Source organism: Lytechinus variegatus, chromosome 1 (genome assembly GCF_018143015.1).
Source record: "Lytechinus variegatus isolate NC3 chromosome 1, Lvar_3.0, whole genome shotgun sequence".
Taxonomy (NCBI): domain Eukaryota; kingdom Metazoa; phylum Echinodermata; class Echinoidea; order Temnopleuroida; family Toxopneustidae; genus Lytechinus; species Lytechinus variegatus.
The window spans coordinates 23,585,310-23,607,571 of NC_054740.1; the positions used below are offsets into that span (position 1 = coordinate 23,585,310).

Below are 22,262 nucleotides of genomic sequence, written 5' to 3' on the forward strand. Positions count from 1 at the left end.
ACCATTCCGAGTTAAATTTGACTCAACGGAAATAAAACAGTGTGTGCGATCTACCTTAGATGTGTAGTAAGTGGGCTGCATTGCGTGGTATCGAAATTTAACTTATTTCTGAGGAGTCAAAGGGTCAATGCTTTAGTCAAAGTGACTTGTTTTTTAGTTACTTTGTGTCAGAATGAGCTAGTTTTTTTGTTGCTTCCAAACCATTCTGAGTCAAATTAAGAGTTTGTATGTGTGCGATCTACCTTAGATGTGTAGTGAGCAGGTTGCTATTGTGTTGTATCGATTTTTCAACACTTCTGTCAAACTCTACTGGTAAGGTAATTAAAGTTTAATTGCCTTCATACATGTATGTACATCAAAACCCATGCTACGCAATCTAGCACCCAGAGAAAATATATATTGTGAGCAAAATGTCTGCTAACAAGGCGGTGTTGATACGTGCATCAATAAACAGAAGCATATGGATTCGGAGGTATGAAAAACCTGCCAACTCATTCTCAATTATTGTGTATGCAATCAGTAAATTGGTAATTGGCACTCACCTAAAAGCATTCAGTCAAGATCAAAATGTCTGGGCAATGGTGCGTTGCTTGGCAACAGATTATCTGGGAAGGCTTATTACAAGCTTGTCTGGGGGAGAGAAAAATTTGCTGAGTGCCATGAATGTTCGTTTTAGAGGTTTGAGAGGAAAACAAATTGTTCTTCTGTTTAATTTGATGTGATACCTGGGTCTGATAACATAAAGCCTAGCAATCGATTTTAGGGCTGATTTTTACGATTGATTATACACGATAATCAATGCAATTAATCATAAAAAGCAGCTCCATGATCAATCGCTTAGCTTTGTGTTATTTGGGTCTCGTCTTATTCATTGAAAGAGATGATCCTTGATTGGAAAAAAATTCAAGCACTTGGAAGTTCTTCAGAAGTTTGTTCCTTCCCTGAGAATGCTACTTTTAATTCCTCAATACAGATTAGTAACACGTTAGGGTATGTAGACAAACATTCTTCCTCCCTGATAATTTAATTTGCCTGAATAATCAATACAATGATGTTTAAACAAAGCGTAAGAAAAAAATGTGGATGATATCTTCTATCTGAAGGCAGTCTTCTTGGACAAGTTTTACTTGCATTCATGCAGGTCTGGAGCATTCAAGCTCAAATGCTCGGCATACTTAATTGAGTTCGGCATCCTACCAAGTAACCATTTAGCACCTGGGTGGAGAGTGGCAGAAGTAGATTAATGGCTCGCCAAGGGATGGAAGTGCCATGATGAGGTCCAAACACATTACCCTCTGATAACAACGCAGGTGACAGAACCACCACACCAGGACGCATAAAATATTTGAAGCTTGGCTTTATATTGGCTTTATTTCTGAATATTCAGGATTTTAGAGTATGAAGGAGAAGAATCGCATCTTGGGAGATTATTTATGGAGATAATGCCCTATGGAATAAGTTTCCAAACTACAAGTTGCAAAACCGACCGAATGAATATCGCATTGGATATAAGTCACACCAGGGGATATGATGATGCACACAAAAAATTTGAAGCCATACCTCCCTCAAAATTCAGGTCAGGCACGCAGTGAGTAAGAGTTCATAAAAGCTGTGAAGATTGAGATGCTAATAGAAGAAAAGATGACTTTATTTTATAAAAGAAGTGAAGAAAAGGAAAACTGGATGTCAACCACAGAGTAAGAACTGAAATTGTACACCACTTGTTTGGGTATGCGCTGCCTTAACCGAAGTGTTGCCACTTTTGCATAGATATTTAATGCATGATGACACGTCATGTCCATGGTGGCGCCAGACTGTCTGGGCACTTGTTTACCTACCTTTTTTCACTCATCCGCGCTCGGCCATCCAATGCAATCCTCGCACGTGGACGGCAGGCACTCTTCAAAAACTTCCTTGTCTGCTCAATCATCGTGAAGATGAAAGTTGTCAGGTTGTTTGTGGATGACATTTGTATCTTCTAGGTATAACTCGGACTAAGAGGAGAGATGTGAAGGCCTTTATAGAGTTAAAGAGCATCCAACGCTGTAACTTTTCTGAATGCTATGCTCTGTTTATACCCTCGAGCTCTCACGCTGCCATCAGCAAAGAAACTTGTGATTTAGAGCCTCTTTTCCATTTTAAGACCCCATTTGGCTGAATTCCTGGGGTGGGGGTCGAGGAGAGGAAGCTTCTATGAAGCTTAGAAGAAATGATTATGCCTGAAAGGTCTCTGGCTGTGTCATCAATCACACCATTTCTATGAAGATGACAACGGGAGTGGGTCTGTATTGGTGGTTAACGAGGTAGGGAGACTTCCGACGCCAAATTGAATGAGTGGGACTGGGGTATTATGATCACAACTATCATTTGATGGGGAAATGGCGGTGGGCATAATTCAGTGACATTTGAATCGAATCTGTACTTTCTCTCAAGTTATAGATCCTGTTTATGTACTTTTCATGTCCCCTTGTAATGCTGACAGTGAAAAAACACTATCAGAACACTCAAAGAAATTTGGTTTACAAAAATTACACTGTGCCAGAATATTGGGGACATATCTATTTCCCACAAATCACTTCAAAAACCTATTACCAACTAACTATCTATGTTATTACACCTGGTATCACATTTGAGCAAATGTTGATGCGCAGATCCTGAAGGACCAGTATTCGAATACTGATTTTGTGGTGATCGGCACGGGGCAATTTATAAAGAATGTCTGGAGAATATGATGGTAATTATAAATCAAAATTCAAGAACACTTCCAGCAAATTCTCTCCAGGAATATATGTTATTTGAAACTTGGAGAGAGTGTTGAACTCGGCTGTGTCTTCTATTTCCTATCCTCTCAGTATTTAATCTGTGTTCTTATTCCATCTTCTCTTTCTGTCTCCCCTTCTCTCCCTCTCTCTCTTTATCTTTATCACAAGCAGTGCTTTTTTTCTTCGCAGTTCATCTCATTCCCTTCTCCATGCATCATTTCTGGCCTTTATTTCACAACAATTTCATGCTCTCTTCCTCCTAAGATCTTTTCTATTTTCCATTTTTCTCCCAGGTTACTCTATTTTTTCATCTGTATTGTCTGCTCTTCCTGTTGGTCACCTTTGATATAGTTTTACTCACAGATGGAGTAACTATTTCCCTCACATCAATTTCCCTCTTCATTTTGACTGCCTTTTTTTCTCTTTCTATCTATCTCTATTTCTCTCCTTCCCTTCTCTTTCTCTGTCTTCTCTCTTGTTCCCTTCTCTCCTTCCCTCTTTCTTTTTCTCGCTCTATCTTCCTTGTTTCTTTTTATTTTCACTTGTTCATGCCATTTGGAGCGAGGATATCATCTTATCCTTTCTTTTGTACCCTCTCCCCCTGTTGTAGGCTCATGCTCTTTAATTCTTTTCATGGGTTAGGTCTCCCATTTTCACTCTCTCTCTCTCTCTCTTTCTCTTCACTGTAACAGTATATTACGAGAACATGCCGAATCCCTCTCTATTCCTCTACGGATAGAGAGAAAACTCTAGGGAGAAAGGCAATTCCATGCAAAATTCCCTGCATTTCAGCGCTCCACTCCAAATCCCGGCAGATCGCCCATCACCGAAGACTGCCAGCGCACCCATACCCCGGATGGTCCCCGATACAGCGGGCCGGCTGACAGGAAACCAATGGGGTTATGGGAGGCATGTAAACATGGAAATATCAAAATACACTTGTTGTAGGCAGTTTGTTACCCCATTAGGTGTTCATCACTTAACCGCAATCGGCCCCGTCCGATGACCTCATGAATAGATCGTCAGACATCGCGGCGCCAGAATGTGATTAACACTTCGTGAGAACTACCACATTTTGCTCATTTCTCACTAAATTCCTTCCCTCTTGAATCTAGTGATACTCGACACTCCTGCCTCTTTCCCTCTCCCTCTACGTTTCTTCTTACAAATCCATTCATTGCTTTTAAATTCTTTATGACGGGCTGGTGCGTGGTGGTATGACCCACTTGAGATGCGATGACTTTGGAACACGTCCCAGAACCCTCCACTCCAACTCTTCATTCCCCTTTCTTTATTTCACAACACCTTTCAACGTCTTCTGTCTCTACAACATTGTTCCCTGAGCTGGTATCTCGTATAGGAGCCAGTCCCAAGTGATAAAAAAGTGCATTAGATTTTAGAGATCTTTTCCCCTGATAGATGTTAGAATATCAAATGCTCCAGTGATGCTCACCCTGAACAAATACATGTATAAAGACTTCAGCGGCAAGAATAGGGTTGCCGACTTGAAGAGCCGCCCCTGGGACTGGGTTATTGGTATGCAAGAAGTTTCACCAATTTGTCAGAGAATAAAATGCATGCGGTTTCTGTTTAATTTTCTGTAGAGGAAAGTCTGTGAGATTTGTATGGAAGCAAGCTGCCATGTGAGTGGCATTAGCCTTTCAGTGCAGTCATTTTTCAGAAGGTGAAAGAACAAAGCGGTAGACCGATGGTTGGTCTGGACATTGTAACTCCTGTCTCACAAGACTACAGTCTGCATGCATGATAATGATATTCAATCTTTCAGTGTTTGGATTTGCATCATTTATTTAGTTGATGCACTTGTTTTCTTGACTGGAACCTCACGCTAGGTAATTGATTTGTGATTCAGATTCTTCTTTTGAATAATTCAATATTTAGTTGAATTTTTTTATTATAATCTTCTTGGCATATCAAGTTATTCATATAAATATTTTGAAATGCATACATTTTCTATCCCCTACACCTTTTTTATGACTAAACCTTTTTGTCTCATAGTTCATGGTCATGAACTTGACTTGTCATCTTTTGTATTTCTCTGCACATAATATGTATTCTTTTCAGGGTTAATCTGTTCTGTAAACTCCGTTGATTTCATGATGCAAATGTAAAATTGTATAATTTAGCCACTTATATGCTGCAGAGTGCAGTCTTGATATGAAAAAATCTTTTGAATTCTAGTATTTCTTTGTTTTAATTCATTCTCACTTTTTGTTTTGCATGCAAGTTTTATAAAATAAATTTCATGTTTTTATCTTTAAATCTATTTCACTTTGTGTAATGTATCCCTTATTTTCAGTCTACAAGTGTGTTTTGTTGTTGATGATGATGATGTTATTCTGTTGTTTGAATTTGAATTTATTAACAAACTTCATTCATATGGCATGAATGTTTTGTTTTGAAATATATACAATGATAACATAAACAAAAACATTCATAACTGTATGTCGTATAAATCAGTAATACATCAATACATAGATTTCCAATTATCATAAAGATATACATCTATACAAAGAGAAATGACGAAATTGAAATTAAACGTAAAGAAGGTATAGCATAATGCAATATACATAAGTTATCTAATTATCGATTACAAATCAGAAAGTAAATAAATGTATAATGTTAGAGATATATCTTTGGTAATGGTGGCTTTGGTTTAAAAATTTAAAAAGAAAAATGTGCTTGATATTAAAACTCACCACTCCTATTTATAATCGCTTTGAAGAACTTACAAAAATTATCAATTATGTTTTCATTATCAAGTTTCATTATGAATATAAATTTGTCTTCATCGCTAAGGTTCTTAAACTGTTTATACATTTCAGCTATTTTGTCAAAAAACACCACCCTGTCAGTTGTGTGTACATTACATGTACATTTGTTTGCTTTCCCTGTTAAACTTGCACTTTATCATGATGAAGGCTCCTCACTTTTTTTACATTTTGTAGTGTACCTTAGTGTACATTTTGTAGTGTACCTTATCAGTGCTTAAATACTTTAATTTGATCATTGATGCACTGTGTTTAGGAATACATTTGTTATTTATATTATGATATTTGTTTTAAAGTGGAATCAATAAATGAAATGAAAAGTTTCATTTATGCTATCACACATCCATCTCACTTATGCATAATAGATTGAGGCTTGTATCACAAAGAGTTGCAATAGATTGCAATCCTGAAAATCAAACTCAAATCCATTTTCAGCCAATCAGAAGGACAGCATTTGGACTGGTTCAATTGTAAAGCTACATGTAAATGTATGACATTGAGTACATTCATCAAGTGTGTTGGTTACATGTATTCAGGTTGTGCATAAAAAAGGTTTATCCCAAAATGGCATTTTAAACTGTAAAACCGTTGTTTAGAATTCAATCACATTATTTGAAACAACTATTTTCTTGACTCTTAAACAATTATTTCATGTTCTTGAAACAAATGGTTTAAAAAGAATATATAACTATTGTTAAAAAAGTGTAAACAGTAGTTGTTAGAGCAATGGGCTTAAATAACATGCTTAAACTTTTAATAGCATTTATGCTGTATAATTTGTATTGGGGATAGATGTAATGGCGCAGTCACAGTTCTTTAATACTATGGTGAACAGCGAGTCAAAAACAGCTGTTTCTATTATTTTTGTACCAGCTTCCTGTATTTGGTTCATATAGAAATCTTGAAAACTGACTCCCATGTGGACACCATAGGGGAAAAAGGACTGCAGCTTAAGCAACATTAGGAGACATGTCTTCTGTCTTGCAGCACCAACAATGGTTCATGCAAAAAAACCTTTGGATTTCATTTCCCTGTTCTCAATATTTTACAGATTTTTCCCCTTCTTTTTCCTTTTTCCCAGGGACTTTGCCTATGTAGCCAGGGACAAAGTCACCAAGCGCTACAAGTGCCACGTGTTTCGATGCGATATCCCGGCTAAGGCCATCGCCAACGCGCTGCACGAAATCTGCGCCAAGGTGATGAGCGAGCGCCAAAAGGGCAACACAATCTCCATGGTAACTCAAGGTCAGATGATCAGACAACAACAGCAACAACAACTGATGCAAATGAAGAGTATTTCGCTAGACAGTAGCAAGGATGCCACCCACACACCATGTAAGTATTTGACCTTTAAGGTCAAAGTTCAAGGCTTATTCTCAACATTTTCCAAATACACATAGGTATTGTATTTAAGAGAATATCATTTAGCCTAAATATTAGGGTTAATGGATACCAAACCTTCCAAACAAGGACTCTTTTTATTACTGCTTCTAGTGCTATTACTGCTTCTCCTACTGCCGTTGCTTCTTCTACTACTTGTATATCTATTGATGCTCTTGTTAATCTTCTTTTTTCTCCTCCTCCTTCTCCTTCACCATTGTCTTCTTCATCTTTATCATCCTTCTTTTTCTTACCCTTCCTTTTCTTCTTACAAAAAAAATCAAGCTAGAAAAGAAGATTAAATTCATGAGATGGAAAGATTTTGAAAAAAAATTGCTATGATTTTAGAAATGTTATTCTTAATCTTTACATCGAGCCCCAGTGTCTGTTGATGTGCAAATATTGTTTGTCAACAAAATGAATTAGGTTTTATTCAAGGGTACACCAATCTTGGAAGTATTCTTGCTCCAAATCATGGGAATAAAACAAAATCTCTCAATGACATCATTCTTAGTACCTTCCTGCTTCATGTTACATGTTATTTTTCCTATAATGAAACTGGATGTCAAGTGGCATGTTTTGAAGATGGCAACTTCTTTCTTGTAGATGGTTACTCCTCAGTTCCTTTCCTTTTGACCCGTCTTAAATGAAACTAGGGAGGTCCTTCGGGAATCCAACGAAGTAGAAAAGTATGAGTGGTTTTGAATCTATGGTTACAGTTTTTACTCCTGTGTGTGAGCAGTGAAACCAGATGCGGGATATTTAGAGCGCCATTTACACTAGTCGAATAAAGACGAGGTATCGCCAAGGTGACATGTGTTTAGGGTGTAGTTGAAGCATTAATTTTGTATTGTGTTATTTCCTGTAGACTTTGACAAGGAATGTTGAAATAGGGAAAGGAATGGGAACATATAGCAGTACACTTCAATTAATGCTGTATACCCAAAAAGAAATTGTTAAAGGTCTGATGATTATAATTAGAAGATGAAGGTGAATATATTCTAGTTGCTTTCGTTCAGACCATGATCATTTACATTGATATTAATGAAGTTTAAGCAACATCTTCTTTATGTCCAAAAGAGCCAAACATTTATTTAGTTAGTTCTATGGGTCATTCGCGATTGTAATGCGTTATGACATTCACAATTCCATGTGGACTCAAATCAAATGTATGAATTGAAATAGATACTTTTATACTAGAAAATGCTCATGAACATTTATTTTTAGAATAATTCATTTCTGAGAGGATGGGCGGAGAATTCATTATAGTGTGGGGGGGGGGTTAGAGTTACATGATGATAGATCACCCCCATACCATAGTTTCACTGGCCTATTAAGCGTTGCCAATGCCTGAGAGCGATATATGAACGTATGATGTTGCGAGTGTGAATGCATTTCTCTTTACACGGGACAGAGCAAAGACATAAGAAAAACATCCAAAACCATGACTGGAAGAGAAATAGCACAGATCTTTTTGAGAGTAGATTAATTCATCATGATTGATACACTGAACCAGATCCATATATAACTCTGATATTCTACCCCGTGTGATATTTCCGTAAGGAGACCTTCTACCCGGGTAGGGTATCTTTGAAGAGCATTCCTACTGTCGAAAACAGTTCAATCAAGTTGAGTTATTCCCATGATTTTATTCCAACAAATCAGAATTGCTATAGATTTCCCATATACCCAATACTATGTTAGATGAAATATGGAACACTATGCTCTCATATGAGAAGAAAGTATCAATGTTCCATGGAGACTCTACTCCATTTATTCTTTCTCTATTGCATTTGAGTGTCTTTCTTTCTTTCTTTTTCTTTCTTTCTTTCTTTCTTTCTTTCTTTCTTTCTTTCTTTCTTTCTTTCTTTCTTTCTCCCTCCCTCCCTCCCTCCCTCTCTCCTCCATTCCTTCCTTCTTTTTCTTTATCATTTATTGTTTTGTCATTCTTTTTTGTCATTCTTATTTTGTCCTTCATCGCCATCATCTCATTCTGTTTGTCTCACTCTTTCTACTCTTCTTCATTTCCTCTCCCCCTTTCCCTTTCTCTATCTTTTCTTTCTCTCCCCTACTTCTCTATTACTCTTTCTCTCTGTCTTGCCCATTTTCCTTTTCTTTCCCTTGCTCTCTTTCATTCTTACTGTTGCTCGTGCTCTCTGTTTTCTATCTGTCTCTCTGTTTTGCTCCCTTTTTTTTAATTCCCATACTTCCTTTCTCTTATCTGTCAAATGTATCTTATATAACCTCGGACATTCTTGTATATCTCATATCTCTCGAGTTTATATATTCATTATTTTATGAGCCATGATATTGTTGTTTCATGTTTGTTAATATTTTTATAAGTGCATGTACTCTTTACCTGACCCTCGCTCTTTTATTTAATCTCCATTTGCCTGACCTAGCAGCAGGTGTGGACTTCCCTACGCCCAAGATGGAGCCCATTACTGTCTTCCGTGCAAACTATGTGGGAAGTACATCTGCACTCAAGCAATCAGGTCAGTTAAACCTATTAAACTTTTAACCTAGGGCCCGTCTTACAAGTTGTGATTGATCCAATCAACCGCAGCTATGGAAAGCCAGCAGAGTCAACATATAAAATGCATGTTTGTTCACAGAAAAATTTAGATATGAATGTATATATCTATAAATTCACTGATTTCTCGACGATTCGGTGTGTTCTCCTTTGTTTACCATGGACATTTGGCAAATATCCTGTAGAAAAAATTATGAAACTGATGAATTTCCATAGTTACGATTGATTGGATCAATTGTAACTCTTTGTAAGACGGGCCCTGACCTAGCAGCAGTTGCGGACTTCCCTACACCCTAAACCTATTGAACTTGATGACTACTGAATTCTATATCAGTCTTTATACTGAAACCATCCTAAGCATCGGATTAAACCCAGATTTTGACATTTACAGATATTTAATAGCCCCTTTATAGATCCTGTCATCCTTAAATTGTCATCCTTAACTTGATCTCATATTCTTCAAATTGGCAACAAATACACAACTTTTGTAATCAATTTCAAGAGTTGTGATTGATCGTGAAACCTAAAACAGAGTATGAGTTTTGTGCTGTACCCCCCCCCTCCCGAATCTTGACAGTTTTGCTGATTAGGGACGGAGCTTGTAAGTTTTGAGATCTTAGGAGCATTTCATGAAAGGTCTTGTCGAATGTTTAATTTGACAAAGTATGATTCATCTGACTGTTATAGTACTACCATAGGAACTGTACCTTTCAGCTCATCAAAATCAAGAATGTTGTTTGATCTGACAATTTGTTCGACAAATATGTTTATGAAATGCTATTTTGATAAATCGCTAGACAATAAAAGCTGATTGCCATTTTCTTTCAGGCATGGATGTGCTGAATGATGCCATTGATAAGGTGGTTGGAATGGTCAGTGAAGACCAGTGGACACCGGTCAGGATTGAAGTAGCTGTTTCAACGGTCACTGTCACAAGTGTGAAGGTAGGCCAAACATCCTCTTGGAGGAGTAGATCGTGTACAAGAACTACATGTAGTAATGTTGGTGATCATTGTAGTAGTAGAAGCAGTAGTAGTAGAACTAGTAGTAGTGGTAGTAGTAGTAGTAGTAGTAGTAGTAGTAGTAGTAGTAGTAGTAGTAGTAGTAGTAGTAGTAGTAGTAGTAGTAGTAGTAGTAGTAGTAGTAGTAGTAGTAGTAGTAGTAGTAGTAGTAGTAGTAGTAGTTAGTAGTAGTTAGTAGTAGTTAGTAGTTGTAGTAGTAGTAGTAGTAGTAGTAGTAGTAGTAGAAGTAGTAGTAGTAGTAGTAGTAGTAGTAGTAGTAGTAGTAGTAGTAGTAGTATTGGTAGTAGTAGTAGTAGTAGTAGTAGTAGTAGCAGTAGTAGTGGTTGTGGTGGTGTGTCATTTAGAAACCTCAGATTATCTATGTTTTTCTCTTTATTTTCAATATTTAGACCAAAGAAACAGTTGCCGAGAACAGGATACGGTTCATGTCATTCCTAGGCATCGGTAAAGACAGCAGGTAAGCAAGTGTGAACATGCCTTATTTTCTGAATGCCAAGGATGTATTTTCTTATGCAAAATACAAAACAGGTTCCCACTGGGAGATATTTGTTTGAAAATTTCCTGAATGCTAAACTATACATTGTATGGAGGAATATTTAGAAATTGATGTCTGATAAATAGAGGTATTGCAGAGAATGTTTGAGCATTTTTTTTTTTCAAATGAATTAAAAAGAGACACCATTTGAAACTCTGCTGTAAAGAAGATAAGTATGAAAATATAGTGCATTGATATTACAACTAGTGCATAGTTCCCGCTTAATACTGCATCCTCTGGAGTATGATCGTTTCGATAAGCAATTCTCGATCGCTTTGCAAATTGGCAATAAAGAAGCAATTTAGGAGGGCATTAGGAAAGCAGAGAAGTAAATTTGGGTGCATCACATTTGAGTTTAGCATAGCGTGTGTGTCTCAGGGCCCGGTTTCATTCAACCTGCTATTGATTACATAGTTGCAATCAGCCAATCACATTGAACGATTTCTGAACCTAATAATGGTAGCTTGCAAATTGCGATTGATAAAGATAGTTATGAACCGTTTCCCTGTTTTACTTTTTACTCCTTGTAGTACAGTGGTTAGGGTCCTGTCTTTCTTTACAGTTGTTTTCACTATCAAAACTTGTGATAACGTGGAGAAGGTCTACGGTTCACCATGTGTAATATGAAGAAGGGAAGGAAATACAGGCAGAAAAATTGAAATGGAAAGACGAGAAAGGATGAAAAGAGGAAATTAGAAGTATTCTTTTCTTGAAAGTGAGTGCAGTCCTGAAAAGGACTGTAAACCAGATGAGAATATCTGAATATGGCTTTAGTAGCGATGGTTTGAGTAGTAGCAGGATGGAGTGAAGAGGGGTTACTCAACGTTTCGGGCAGGTTGACCGTCCTTCTTCAGGAGTGAAGGATGCTAAATGAGCGTGGGGGACTTATTATACATGGTGAACCGTAAACCTTCTCCTCGTTATACATGTAGACTCCACCATGCAAACCTACAAAGTGATACCATTCATTTGAAAAAACATCCATCAGCCAATCAAATAGAAGTATTCCTGAGGGTCATAAGAGTAACCTGTTACTTGCAATTGATGAAAAAAATAATGAAATATTCATTCGATTTCTACTCCCTGTAGTTGTATTGTAAAGGGCCCTGTTTTCATTACCAAGAACAAACAGTGACTTGCAATTGATGAAGACAATTATGAAACATATCCATTTGATTTCTACTCCCTGTAGTTGTATTATAAAGGCCCTGTTTTCATTAAAACTCTTAACAAGAACAAACAGTGACTTGCAATTGATGAAGAAAATTATGAAACATATCCATTTGATTTCTACTCTGTGTAGTTGTATGGTAAAGGCCCTGTTTTCATTAAAACTATTACCAAGAACAAGGGATAATAATTCAAGAACAAATTTGCTTGTTGCCATTGGATGCACATTTTATGAAACCAGGTCCTGCAAAGGAACTACATGTACTCCCTGAACACATGAAATAGATTTAAGTACTACTACATATGACACGATACTTAAGGTACTGCATAGTTCTCTAATCTTCAATTCATGTTCTTTAATTCACTACACCTGAAATGTAAAATATACAACAAAAAAAATGTTGAAATGAAATTATAAAAAAAAGTGAAAAGTTATTCAGAAATTAAGAATATATAAAATGTGTGGCAAAATTAGTAACATATATATATGAATGATTGCAAAAAAAATGATATATAAAATAGAAAGTGTATACATATGAGAAAAGATAATAATAAAAAGACAGTATTTATTTGTGAATAGGTAATATTAAAAAAGACAGGTTCGTCTTGTAAATAGGAAATAATTTTACATGTAAAAAAGTACAGCATATTTCCGCGAATAGAAAATTCATGCTGATACAATGGTGTGTTTCTTAACGGAAACTGCATTTTATCAAGGTTAGATTTGAAAACCTTTAAAAAACGAAGAGGGTTGTATCGATGAAACACTTTTTTTGAAAACAAATCATTCACCCAACAGGTGGTCATGATGAATAGAACGCATTATCCATCTCCATTTCTATGGCGTTATGATCCTGTATCAATCCCAGCCTTGATATCGCACGGCAGCGGCGGTGGCGGCAGGGGAGCAATGAAAGATGAATAAGAAGATGTGACAGATTTAGGGCATCATGCACCAATGTGGAGCTCGAATGACTCATGCAGTGGAGCACAGCCTCGTGGATTTTCTCCGTAGCCCAAATTTCTTGTGTTATTAAAGACGGAGACCATCTCTCATTGAATGGCGATGATAGAGTGGATGGATCTATGGGGAGCATTTCACAAAGGATATTATAAGCTACTGATATCCTTGCCTCTCATTAGCTGAGAGCAACTTTGTCAGGGAAAATTACAGACGTGATGCTTCGTGAAACCCTCCCCTCATGGTTTAGGTAGAAAGGCTTTGCTTCTTCCATGAAGCAAGTAGGGATTTTCACAAACAACGGTCATGAGCTACTAAAATCCTTGCTTCTTATTGGCTGTTAGCAATTTTGTCAGGTAAAATCACAGACAAAATGCTTTGTGAAACTGTTTTCTCATGTCTTAGGTAGAAGGGGGCCTCTTTCGTCTTCTCTCTATCTAATATCAAACAATGATCAATATGCATAGAAAGTTTTATGATTATGATGATAATCTGCTTTAATATGGTGCTATATACATCGGAACGACGTCTCTTAGCGTTTTAAAGATATATTATTACTGTGTTCATCGGATCTTGGCATGCCCGCATACAATGTATACACTTCCTCCACTCCCTAGTGAACATTACAACAAGAGTTCCAAGACTCAATTGCTAGGCATACTACATATAGGCTTTCACATCCTACCGGGGTACCCATTTAACACCTGGGTGGGGAGTGGCAAATTGTGGATTGATGCCTTGACAAAGGATGCTAGGCCATGGTGGGATTCGAACACACGACCCTCTGATTACAAGGCAAGAGTCAGAACTGCGCCTACACCATGACGCTTCCACAAGAGATGAGATGTATATGAAATGTTCAGACTTGGGACACAGGGTTTACTGTTTACACGTGAAGTTTTCTGTGTTCAATCTGAAAACATTACTGGCAGCAAGATCTAACACTTGACTTTGACTACACATACATGTAAAAGCAAATTTTGCAAATTTGGGGTTCAACATACAGCACCTGTGCCTATTTCTCTTGAGACCTTCGAAATATGTTTTTAAACATGTTTTGCGTAATGGTCTTCCTTTATGGAAGGCAACCTATGCAGAGTCTACCCTAAACCTTTCTAGTTACCGTTTCTTTACAGTTGACTTGCATGGATTTTACTCTATAAGTTTTTTTATACGCCCGTCCGAGACGGAAGGAATTATGGTATCACGCTCGGTGTCCGTCCGTCTGTCTGTCCGTCCGTTAACTTTCCTTGTAAACGCGATAACTTGAGTTTAACTTAACCTAGGCTCATATAATTTGGTGTGTATGATACTAGCATGGATCCCAGGAAGACTTTTGATTTTGAGGTCAAAAGGTCAAAGGTCAAGTTCACAGTGACATGTTTTCCTCTTACCCTTCTGAAGTCCTTGTTAACGCGATATCTGCAGTTGATCTTAACCTAGGCTCATATAATTTAGTGTGTATGATACTAGCAAAGATCTCAGCAATTCTATTGATTTTTTATTCACTACCTTTTCATCATTCAGACACTTTGCATACATCATGTGTATTGGGAAGAACAAGTTCCAGTGTCATGTCTTCACCTGTGAGCATTCCGCTGGGGGTCTGGCTAAGGCAGTTGAAGCAGCATGCAAGGTATGTACAATTCCTCTGGTACTTGTAGGTGGCAAATGGCTGCCACCTTTCAGAACAATGAATTGTATGAATCCTTGGTTGTATTGTCTTCTTCAAAATTGGCAACAATGTTACTTCTCTTTCATTTAAATTGGAAACATTTCTTTTTTTTGGGGGGGGGGGATGGAAATTGAAAAAAATATTCATATGATATTGACTGGCCTTAAGGGGGACAAAAAATGTTTTGCCTACAACAGAATCATATTTTTTTGTTCATTCCCAAATTGAAAATGATATTAAATATAACATTTGAGGGGGGCATCAAAATATTGACTGGCCTTGAGGGGGACATCAAATGTATTGCCTACAAGAGAATCATATTTTTTGTTAATTCCCAAATTGAAAATGATATTCACCCTCTAAATGTTTTGAACATTTAATTTGTTCAACAGAGGTCCAATTTCATATTTTCAATCATATTTAGATTCCTGAATTTTGTAGTTTGTTGATATTAGACAGGAATGATCTCCATTGAATTTCTAGACAAAAACATTGAGCAATTGCACATTTCTTTTATTCCTTTATAGCGTTTCATGTGCACAGTTATCGTGTTATTTTCTTTGCAAATTCATCCAAGTTTCATTTCTGTTGAAGACAAAGCAAACAGTTAATAAACATTCAAAAAGCAAAATCATCTTTAGAAATTTAACACAGTAATGCTATTTGTCAAGTGATTAAGGATCAGCATTTAAATGATATTGAAGAGCTTAATACTTGGTGAATTGTCCCTTTACACAGTAATGTTGACTTAAAAATGAATTATTGCTACGATTTGGAGGAAAGTCGTGAAAACCATGAGAATAGAATTTGATGTAAACCTTCCCTAAAGTAGCTTAGAAATAATGAAATTCAAGGCATTGTAGACAAGGAAGTTTAAAATCTTTTTGTAATTGTCTTTAATCGCACAAAATAATAAGGATTTTAAAGGATGTGTTTATGAAAGTCTCTTTTGTTGAAATTGAGAAATATGTGTAAACTAAAAGTACAATCAGAAGTCATTTTGAGGTCTTTAAATGTCTTTACTTGCAGATGATAAGAAAGTTTTTCAAAGATGTATTTAAGAAAAACTCTTTTAGTTGTCAAGGAGAAGAATGTGTGAACTAAAACTAATTTCTGGAGACTTTTTGGGGACTCCATATGTCTTACATCGCACATAGTAATAAGGTTTTTTTTAAAAGTCTTTTCAAAATAGTTTTATTTGTCAAAGAAAAATATGTGTAAAAGTAAAACTAAAGTTAGAAGTCTTTTCTAGGTCTTTGAATGTCTTTAATTGCATGTGATAATAAGGGTTTTAAAAATAGCTCTATTTAAAAGTTTTACTTGTCAAAGAAAACTATGTGTATATTTTTAGGTCTATCTTTAATTGCAGATGATAATAGGGTTTGTGAAGATACTTTTATTTAAAACTTTTTAATTGTCAAAGAAAAAATGTGTAAACTAAACTGAATTTAGTCGCGTTTTAAGGGATTTAGATGTCCATAATTGCACCCGATAAAAAGTTTGTCTTTTTGAAAGACTGTAGTTGCCGATTAAAAGGCCTCATTGCTCATTGTAGATTATTGCTACCTTTTTTTGCTATAAATTTTTGAAGCTATCTGTATGTCTATCTGTCTGGTCTCTGCTATATATCCCGCAGTCATACCACCAATCAATCGGACGCCCACGAACCGAAACAATTGCCCTTGAAGTAATACACATTGTCAAGAGTGCTGGATACAAACATAAAACATCCCAAAACAATGTGAGACACACTCAAACTTTATCTCCTCGTCTTCGTCGAAGTCTCGTCCTATTATTTTAATCTGCTTTCCTCAGGCAACAAGTGTGGTGCATGGTTGCAAGTCTCGCTATTCCATTTTTGTTGAATATTTTTTTTTCATTGTTATGGTTGTAAAACTTCATTTTTTTCTGGTGTCATTTGTTTATTGAAATGCATCAGAACTGGCTTTCAATTTTTTGTTGGATATATACAACTCAGCACTCATTTTACCTCAATGGCAATTGCTTTGATAATACCAGCAATTTAAGTTCCTTTTATTTGTTTGATCATACCTTATTTGTGCATTTATGTCTAATGTTTAATCTAGTTTGTATTTGTATATAATGGGAATGTATAAAGCTAGTATAAATTGTATTTAAAGTATTAATATGTGTATCAATAATAAAAGCATTACCTTGATGATTTCCTTATAAAATCATTTAAATATGTTTGCAAAATACTGAATAGGTTTAGCTGGTAAATAAGCAAGTACAAAAAATATATTTCTAAATTCCATGATGGTGGTTTAGATGAGCCATTTAGAAAAGGTGCTTTTTCATGCTTAGGCATTTATTCATACCGCTGCCACTTTATTTCCAGGCCCTTATGGTCCCAGTGAAATGTGGTAACCTGTTATCAAAAGCTACTAAGAGTTGCCCGATAAGTACTTTAACTATCCAATTCTTAATTTTGACCCATGAACTCCAATCTAGAAGAAATCTGACCTTGTGCATTTCCTTCTGCAGTTACAAACTTCTGTGCATATACCACTTTTTATTCCCTTACCCATAACCTAAGACAGAATTGTAACCGCAATCCTTAACCTATATCTAAGACACAATTACCTAATTCCAAAACCTAACTTTTGCCACAAATTGTAATCCTTATCCTAAACCAAGCCCAAGCAACAATTACAATCTTTGACCCAAATCTAATCTAAAAGGTGATCATGCCAAACCTAAGTTGAAATGAAATTTTATGGCCCAAATTAAAAAGGGTGGTTTTTAAAACCATCGGTTGAACCCATGGTTTATGCAGATTTCCTGTATGAATTACACTTATATACTGCATATATTAAACAAATGTCTATTGCTGATGCGCGCTTTGGTTACATTACGTGAAATTGACGCCTGTTGCCATAGCTGAGTCCACTGTTTTGAATTCAATTCAATTCATTTATTTTCTCTTTGAACCTTTTTACATTTACAATGATAGTTCAATATACATATTTACAAAATATAACATTAAAATCATTTCTATAATACAATAATTCTATGATATCAAAAGAGAAGGGGACCGACTAAAAAGCAGAGCTTGTAGAGTGAAGGACCCCTTTCATATGTACATTTTATGAAAAAAAAAGTAAGATATCATAAAGAAATAAACATGTATAATGAATAAATAATAATGAAATCACTCTTCAAAACAGTGTACTCGTGAATAAAATAGCATACGTAAGCATTGTAACAGGCATCAATTTGGCACCCTGTGGCAAAAGCGTGCATCAGCATCGGACATTTCTAAATATACGTGGTAAATAAGCGTAATTCATACAGTGCATCTGCATAAATCATGGGTTCAATGAATGGTTTTCAAAACCACCTTCCTGAATTTGGTTCAAGATTTCAAATTGAAATCTTGCCTCTTTGCTCATTTCCAGATACTTGTCCATTTATGTTTGAACCTTCTTTTTCAATAATCTGATATTCCTACTTTATCTTCATTTTTCTCTCTCTTTTAGCTGAGGTATCAGAAGTGCTTGGATGCAAACCCCAAAGGATCACAAGTCAATGCAGCCGATGGCAAGGTAATGTTTTCACTCTTTATCTCATGTATTATGTTTGAGCATGATGTAGACAACCATAAAATGATTGTGATTCATTTTCCAAGTAGAAAAAAAACAATGATTGAAAATCAATAACAAAACATCAATACCTTTTTTCTTTTCTCTTTTTTTCTTCTATTTTGATCACTTGAAAATGTAAAAAAGGAGGGGGTGGTCAAATTAAAAAAGAAAATTTTAAAAAATGCAGTAACAAATCAATACCTTTTCATCTTTCCCCCTTTTTCCCTCCCTCTTCTATTTTGGTTTCTCTTTTCAATTTCTTTTTTCATTGCATGAAAATTTAAAAAAGAGAGGGGGTGGTCCCATCCCCCGGAAAGCATGAAGTATTTGAGCAAGAGGCTATAAACTTTGCCAGTGTAATTGCTGTTGTAGAATTCAACAGCAATCTACTTCAAAGATCAGTGGGTTTTCGAGCCAGAGCGATATTAGACAATGTGGGCTACACATGGATATGAAGTTTGTCTCTGAGTTTCCTAACTTCCAAAATCTTCTCTCTTTTTTCTTCTCTGACAGACGTGGGGCTGTGCACTCAAAACTGGCATCCAATCCATCTTCACCAAGTTTGGAACGATGAGGATACAGGGCAAAGATGCTCCAATCAGTGCCGTCTAGGGCATCCAGCCAATCAACGATGCGTTGCCTAGCAACCAACAGTCTTGGAGGTGGTTCCGTTAAACAACGTCAAGAGCCGTTTCCCCATTCTTCTGTACTCAACACATTCTATAAATACTATGTGATGTTGATGGTGATGATGTTTTCAAGCATTGATCTTGGAAGTGCTGATTTTCTGTGAGCCAGATGACGTGCAGTGTTTTGTCATATGCTTGTGTTATATGATGTGAGAGAGAGAGAGAGAATGAGAGCACTGGCAATCTGTATGTTTCTATAAACATGTATCTTATGTATGAGGCTTAATTGCATGAGAAATCAACTAATTACATTGCATATATATTGATGTTGTAAATGTTTGAAAAGATTCATTCTTGACTAGAACTCAATTATCTTGAACCAAAATAAAACAATTTGTTAGGAATATTTGGACAAAAATATTAAAGGGTGGTTATAGTCGGGTTGGGTCAATTTAACTATGTAATAACTAGTTGATTGAATATTACTGTTGAAATAATGCAATTTAAGTACACGACACAACTGCAGAATAAGAAGGTGTATTGAATATAGCCCTCTTGAATAAATGATGCTTTTAAGAAGATTAACATGTGAACTATCTGTACATATCATTGCACTGGAGAGCAGTATAATTATCTACTTGGATATTTATCACTTTATCGTATGCACTGTAACATAAATGTGAGCTTTATCGTGTCAATTTTCTGTTAATCCGCCTTCCCAGAAGGCCATATGAGTGACGAGAAGCAAACTTGAGGGAGAAGACGAGAGAGTGTCTCTTCTTATTTATACCGTTCATGTGTGCTGTTCCGTGCAATTGTAAGAACATTGAAAATGTTCACTGTTTTAAGGTGTTGTGATATGTACTTTATTGTATTATATATATATATATATTAACTCAAAAGGCAAATTTAGCATATAAATGACATTTTCTGAGGCCGCAGTATTTTAACCAGTGCTGTGCTGTATACATATGATATAGCTTTATTGTAGTGGTTGTGATGGTGGTAGAGGTAGGTAGTAGATATATGTACATTTGTGAAACTCAATATTACACGGTCAAGCTGCCCGCCTCACACGAGGGCGTTCTCACTTCTGCTTGTAAATAATGGGTCAGTTCACACACTGAAAGAAGTCGCATCATTTAGTCAAGTGGATTAATAGGACAACGTTTCATCCGAATTGTAATTTCAATACTTTGAGGTCAAATTCATGACTGTCAAAATCTGCTTGCTACTGATACCCTTACGAAATTCTAACATGTGAATAAGTATTTTGAATAAAGCATTGTTTACTGGACAGCGCTATACTTAGCTATATCATCTCATCAAATTGTTAAGATAATATAGCCAAGCAAAGACTAAAGAAGCATCTTCTCTCTCCGTGCCATTAACATCTGCGCACTTCCTGCCCGGTTGGCTCCCACTGTGGCGTTGGGCAGTATACCTAAAGAAGAAGAAGCTAATTAAGAGTAGCTTGAGTATGCTTCTCAGCAGTCTTTTTGATGAAGGGATCAACATTATTTTACGATACAGAAAACCTAATGTAAAGGGTCTAATAAAATGAAGGACTGGATACAGCTGATTTAAATTATAATTTCACTATTTCTGGATTCATTCGGTGACAATAGAACAGGGAGGAAGCACTGTTGTGAAGAATCGTTATTATACTGTACATGAACTCAGTGCAGCAGAGAAGTAGCAGGCTCTGAATTTGAAAGGAGCCAAATGAAAAATTCTTTTATTGGGGATAGGAGAGGAGACTATATTTAGGTTAGTAGATTTGAAGATAGAGGACTTCTGTTTTTAGTTTTGACAAAGGGAGAAACGAGTCCCCAAGCAGCTGGAATTTTTGATGACCGCAAATGCCTTGTTTTTTGTCCCTGAATTACAGTGCGAGTGTACCCAGGTACACAAACTGGTCGATGACTGTCGGTGGCCAAACATTCATGTAATTGGAAAAGCTGCACGTTTGTATACTTCGGTAGTAACTGTAAAAGAAAGTTAAACCTGTATTGGAGTCATATGCTCATTGTGTACGCAGATTCAGTTGAAAATTCGCAAGAAGCGCACACATGTATTTTACAGTGTAGAGTACTAATTAGATGCATGAAATCAATTAGGTCAAACTCACTGTGGATATATATATATGGACTAACTTCAAACTTCTACATGGCATTTCTAGTAGACATAAAATGCAGTGCTCTGTCTGTTTTGTGGAGTGAATATAGTAGAAATATTTAGACCAGTAGATGCTTATCGACTTCTCAAAGAGTTTAGAAAAAAATATATATTGTGAAATATAATGGCATACAAAAATCTAAATATATGTATATCTTAGATGTTGTTGTGATGGTGATGTGTGTGTGTAAAACTTGCCATTAGTTAATCTATTGCCAAATGTAAATGTAGGTATTTCTCTTTATTCTGATTCAGATATAAAATCAGCACATCACAATTTTACACTGATAATCATAAACTCAAAACATGACGCGAGCCAGATACAGCTTATCGAGATAGACATGATATATTTAAAAAGGCATGTCAAGATTTGACTGTGAATATTGAAAAATATTGTAATGATTTCTCAGAAAATGGATTTACTTCGTGCAGAAGGATTTTAAAATCAATGTTAAATTTCTCTGAGATGGACATAACATATTCATCTTTCTTCAACCAAATAAAGTCACATATGTCATCGAAGTAAGGTGCAATAGCGCCATCAGGAATTTAACAACTCAATGCCTTCACTGTTGACACACATACCTGTTTTTAAGTATCTTGGAAGAGAAGTAGGTTGCTTGTCAACAAACGGAACGGCCGATAGGTAGATTATTCGTAAAGTACTTACAAATTGCTTCTGTAAATAGCGCCAAAATTCATGACACAGTCTTTGTCATTCATCACAATGAACCATAACACTCTAGTGGTTGTGTAATATGTGTTTGCCTAAAAAATCATCAGAAATCTCACCATTTATCTGTATATAAATCATTCATATCTTTGTAGTGTACATATCTTTGTAAAAATAAAATAATGTGTGTTACATTGACTTGACATTGTAAGATGTTGAAAAGTGAACCATTGCACTCAAACAACCATTCAACAATCCAGTGTAGCTAGAGCGACTTGCAGCACCAGATGTGGTAAATCTTATTGTAGCTTGTATCTTACAGTAGCATGTTGCACCACTAGTATGTGTTA

At 36.1% G+C, this 22,262-nt stretch overlaps 1 protein-coding gene across 1 annotated transcript in view; it reads left to right on the forward strand.

The window, feature by feature from the left end:
* The window catches only part of LOC121429844 (amyloid-beta A4 precursor protein-binding family B member 2-like), a 56,543-nt gene extending 34,281 nt beyond the window's left edge, over positions 1-22,262 (forward strand). The window contains exons 7-13 of the mRNA XM_041627092.1: positions 6,633-6,886; positions 9,334-9,426; positions 10,293-10,408; positions 10,876-10,943; positions 14,680-14,788; positions 18,328-18,393; positions 18,946-22,262. Coding sequence (XP_041483026.1) covers positions 6,633-6,886; positions 9,334-9,426; positions 10,293-10,408; positions 10,876-10,943; positions 14,680-14,788; positions 18,328-18,393; positions 18,946-19,044 — 805 coding nt within the window. The 3' untranslated portion in view covers positions 19,045-22,262. The remainder of the gene's footprint in view (positions 1-6,632; positions 6,887-9,333; positions 9,427-10,292; positions 10,409-10,875; positions 10,944-14,679; positions 14,789-18,327; positions 18,394-18,945) is intronic.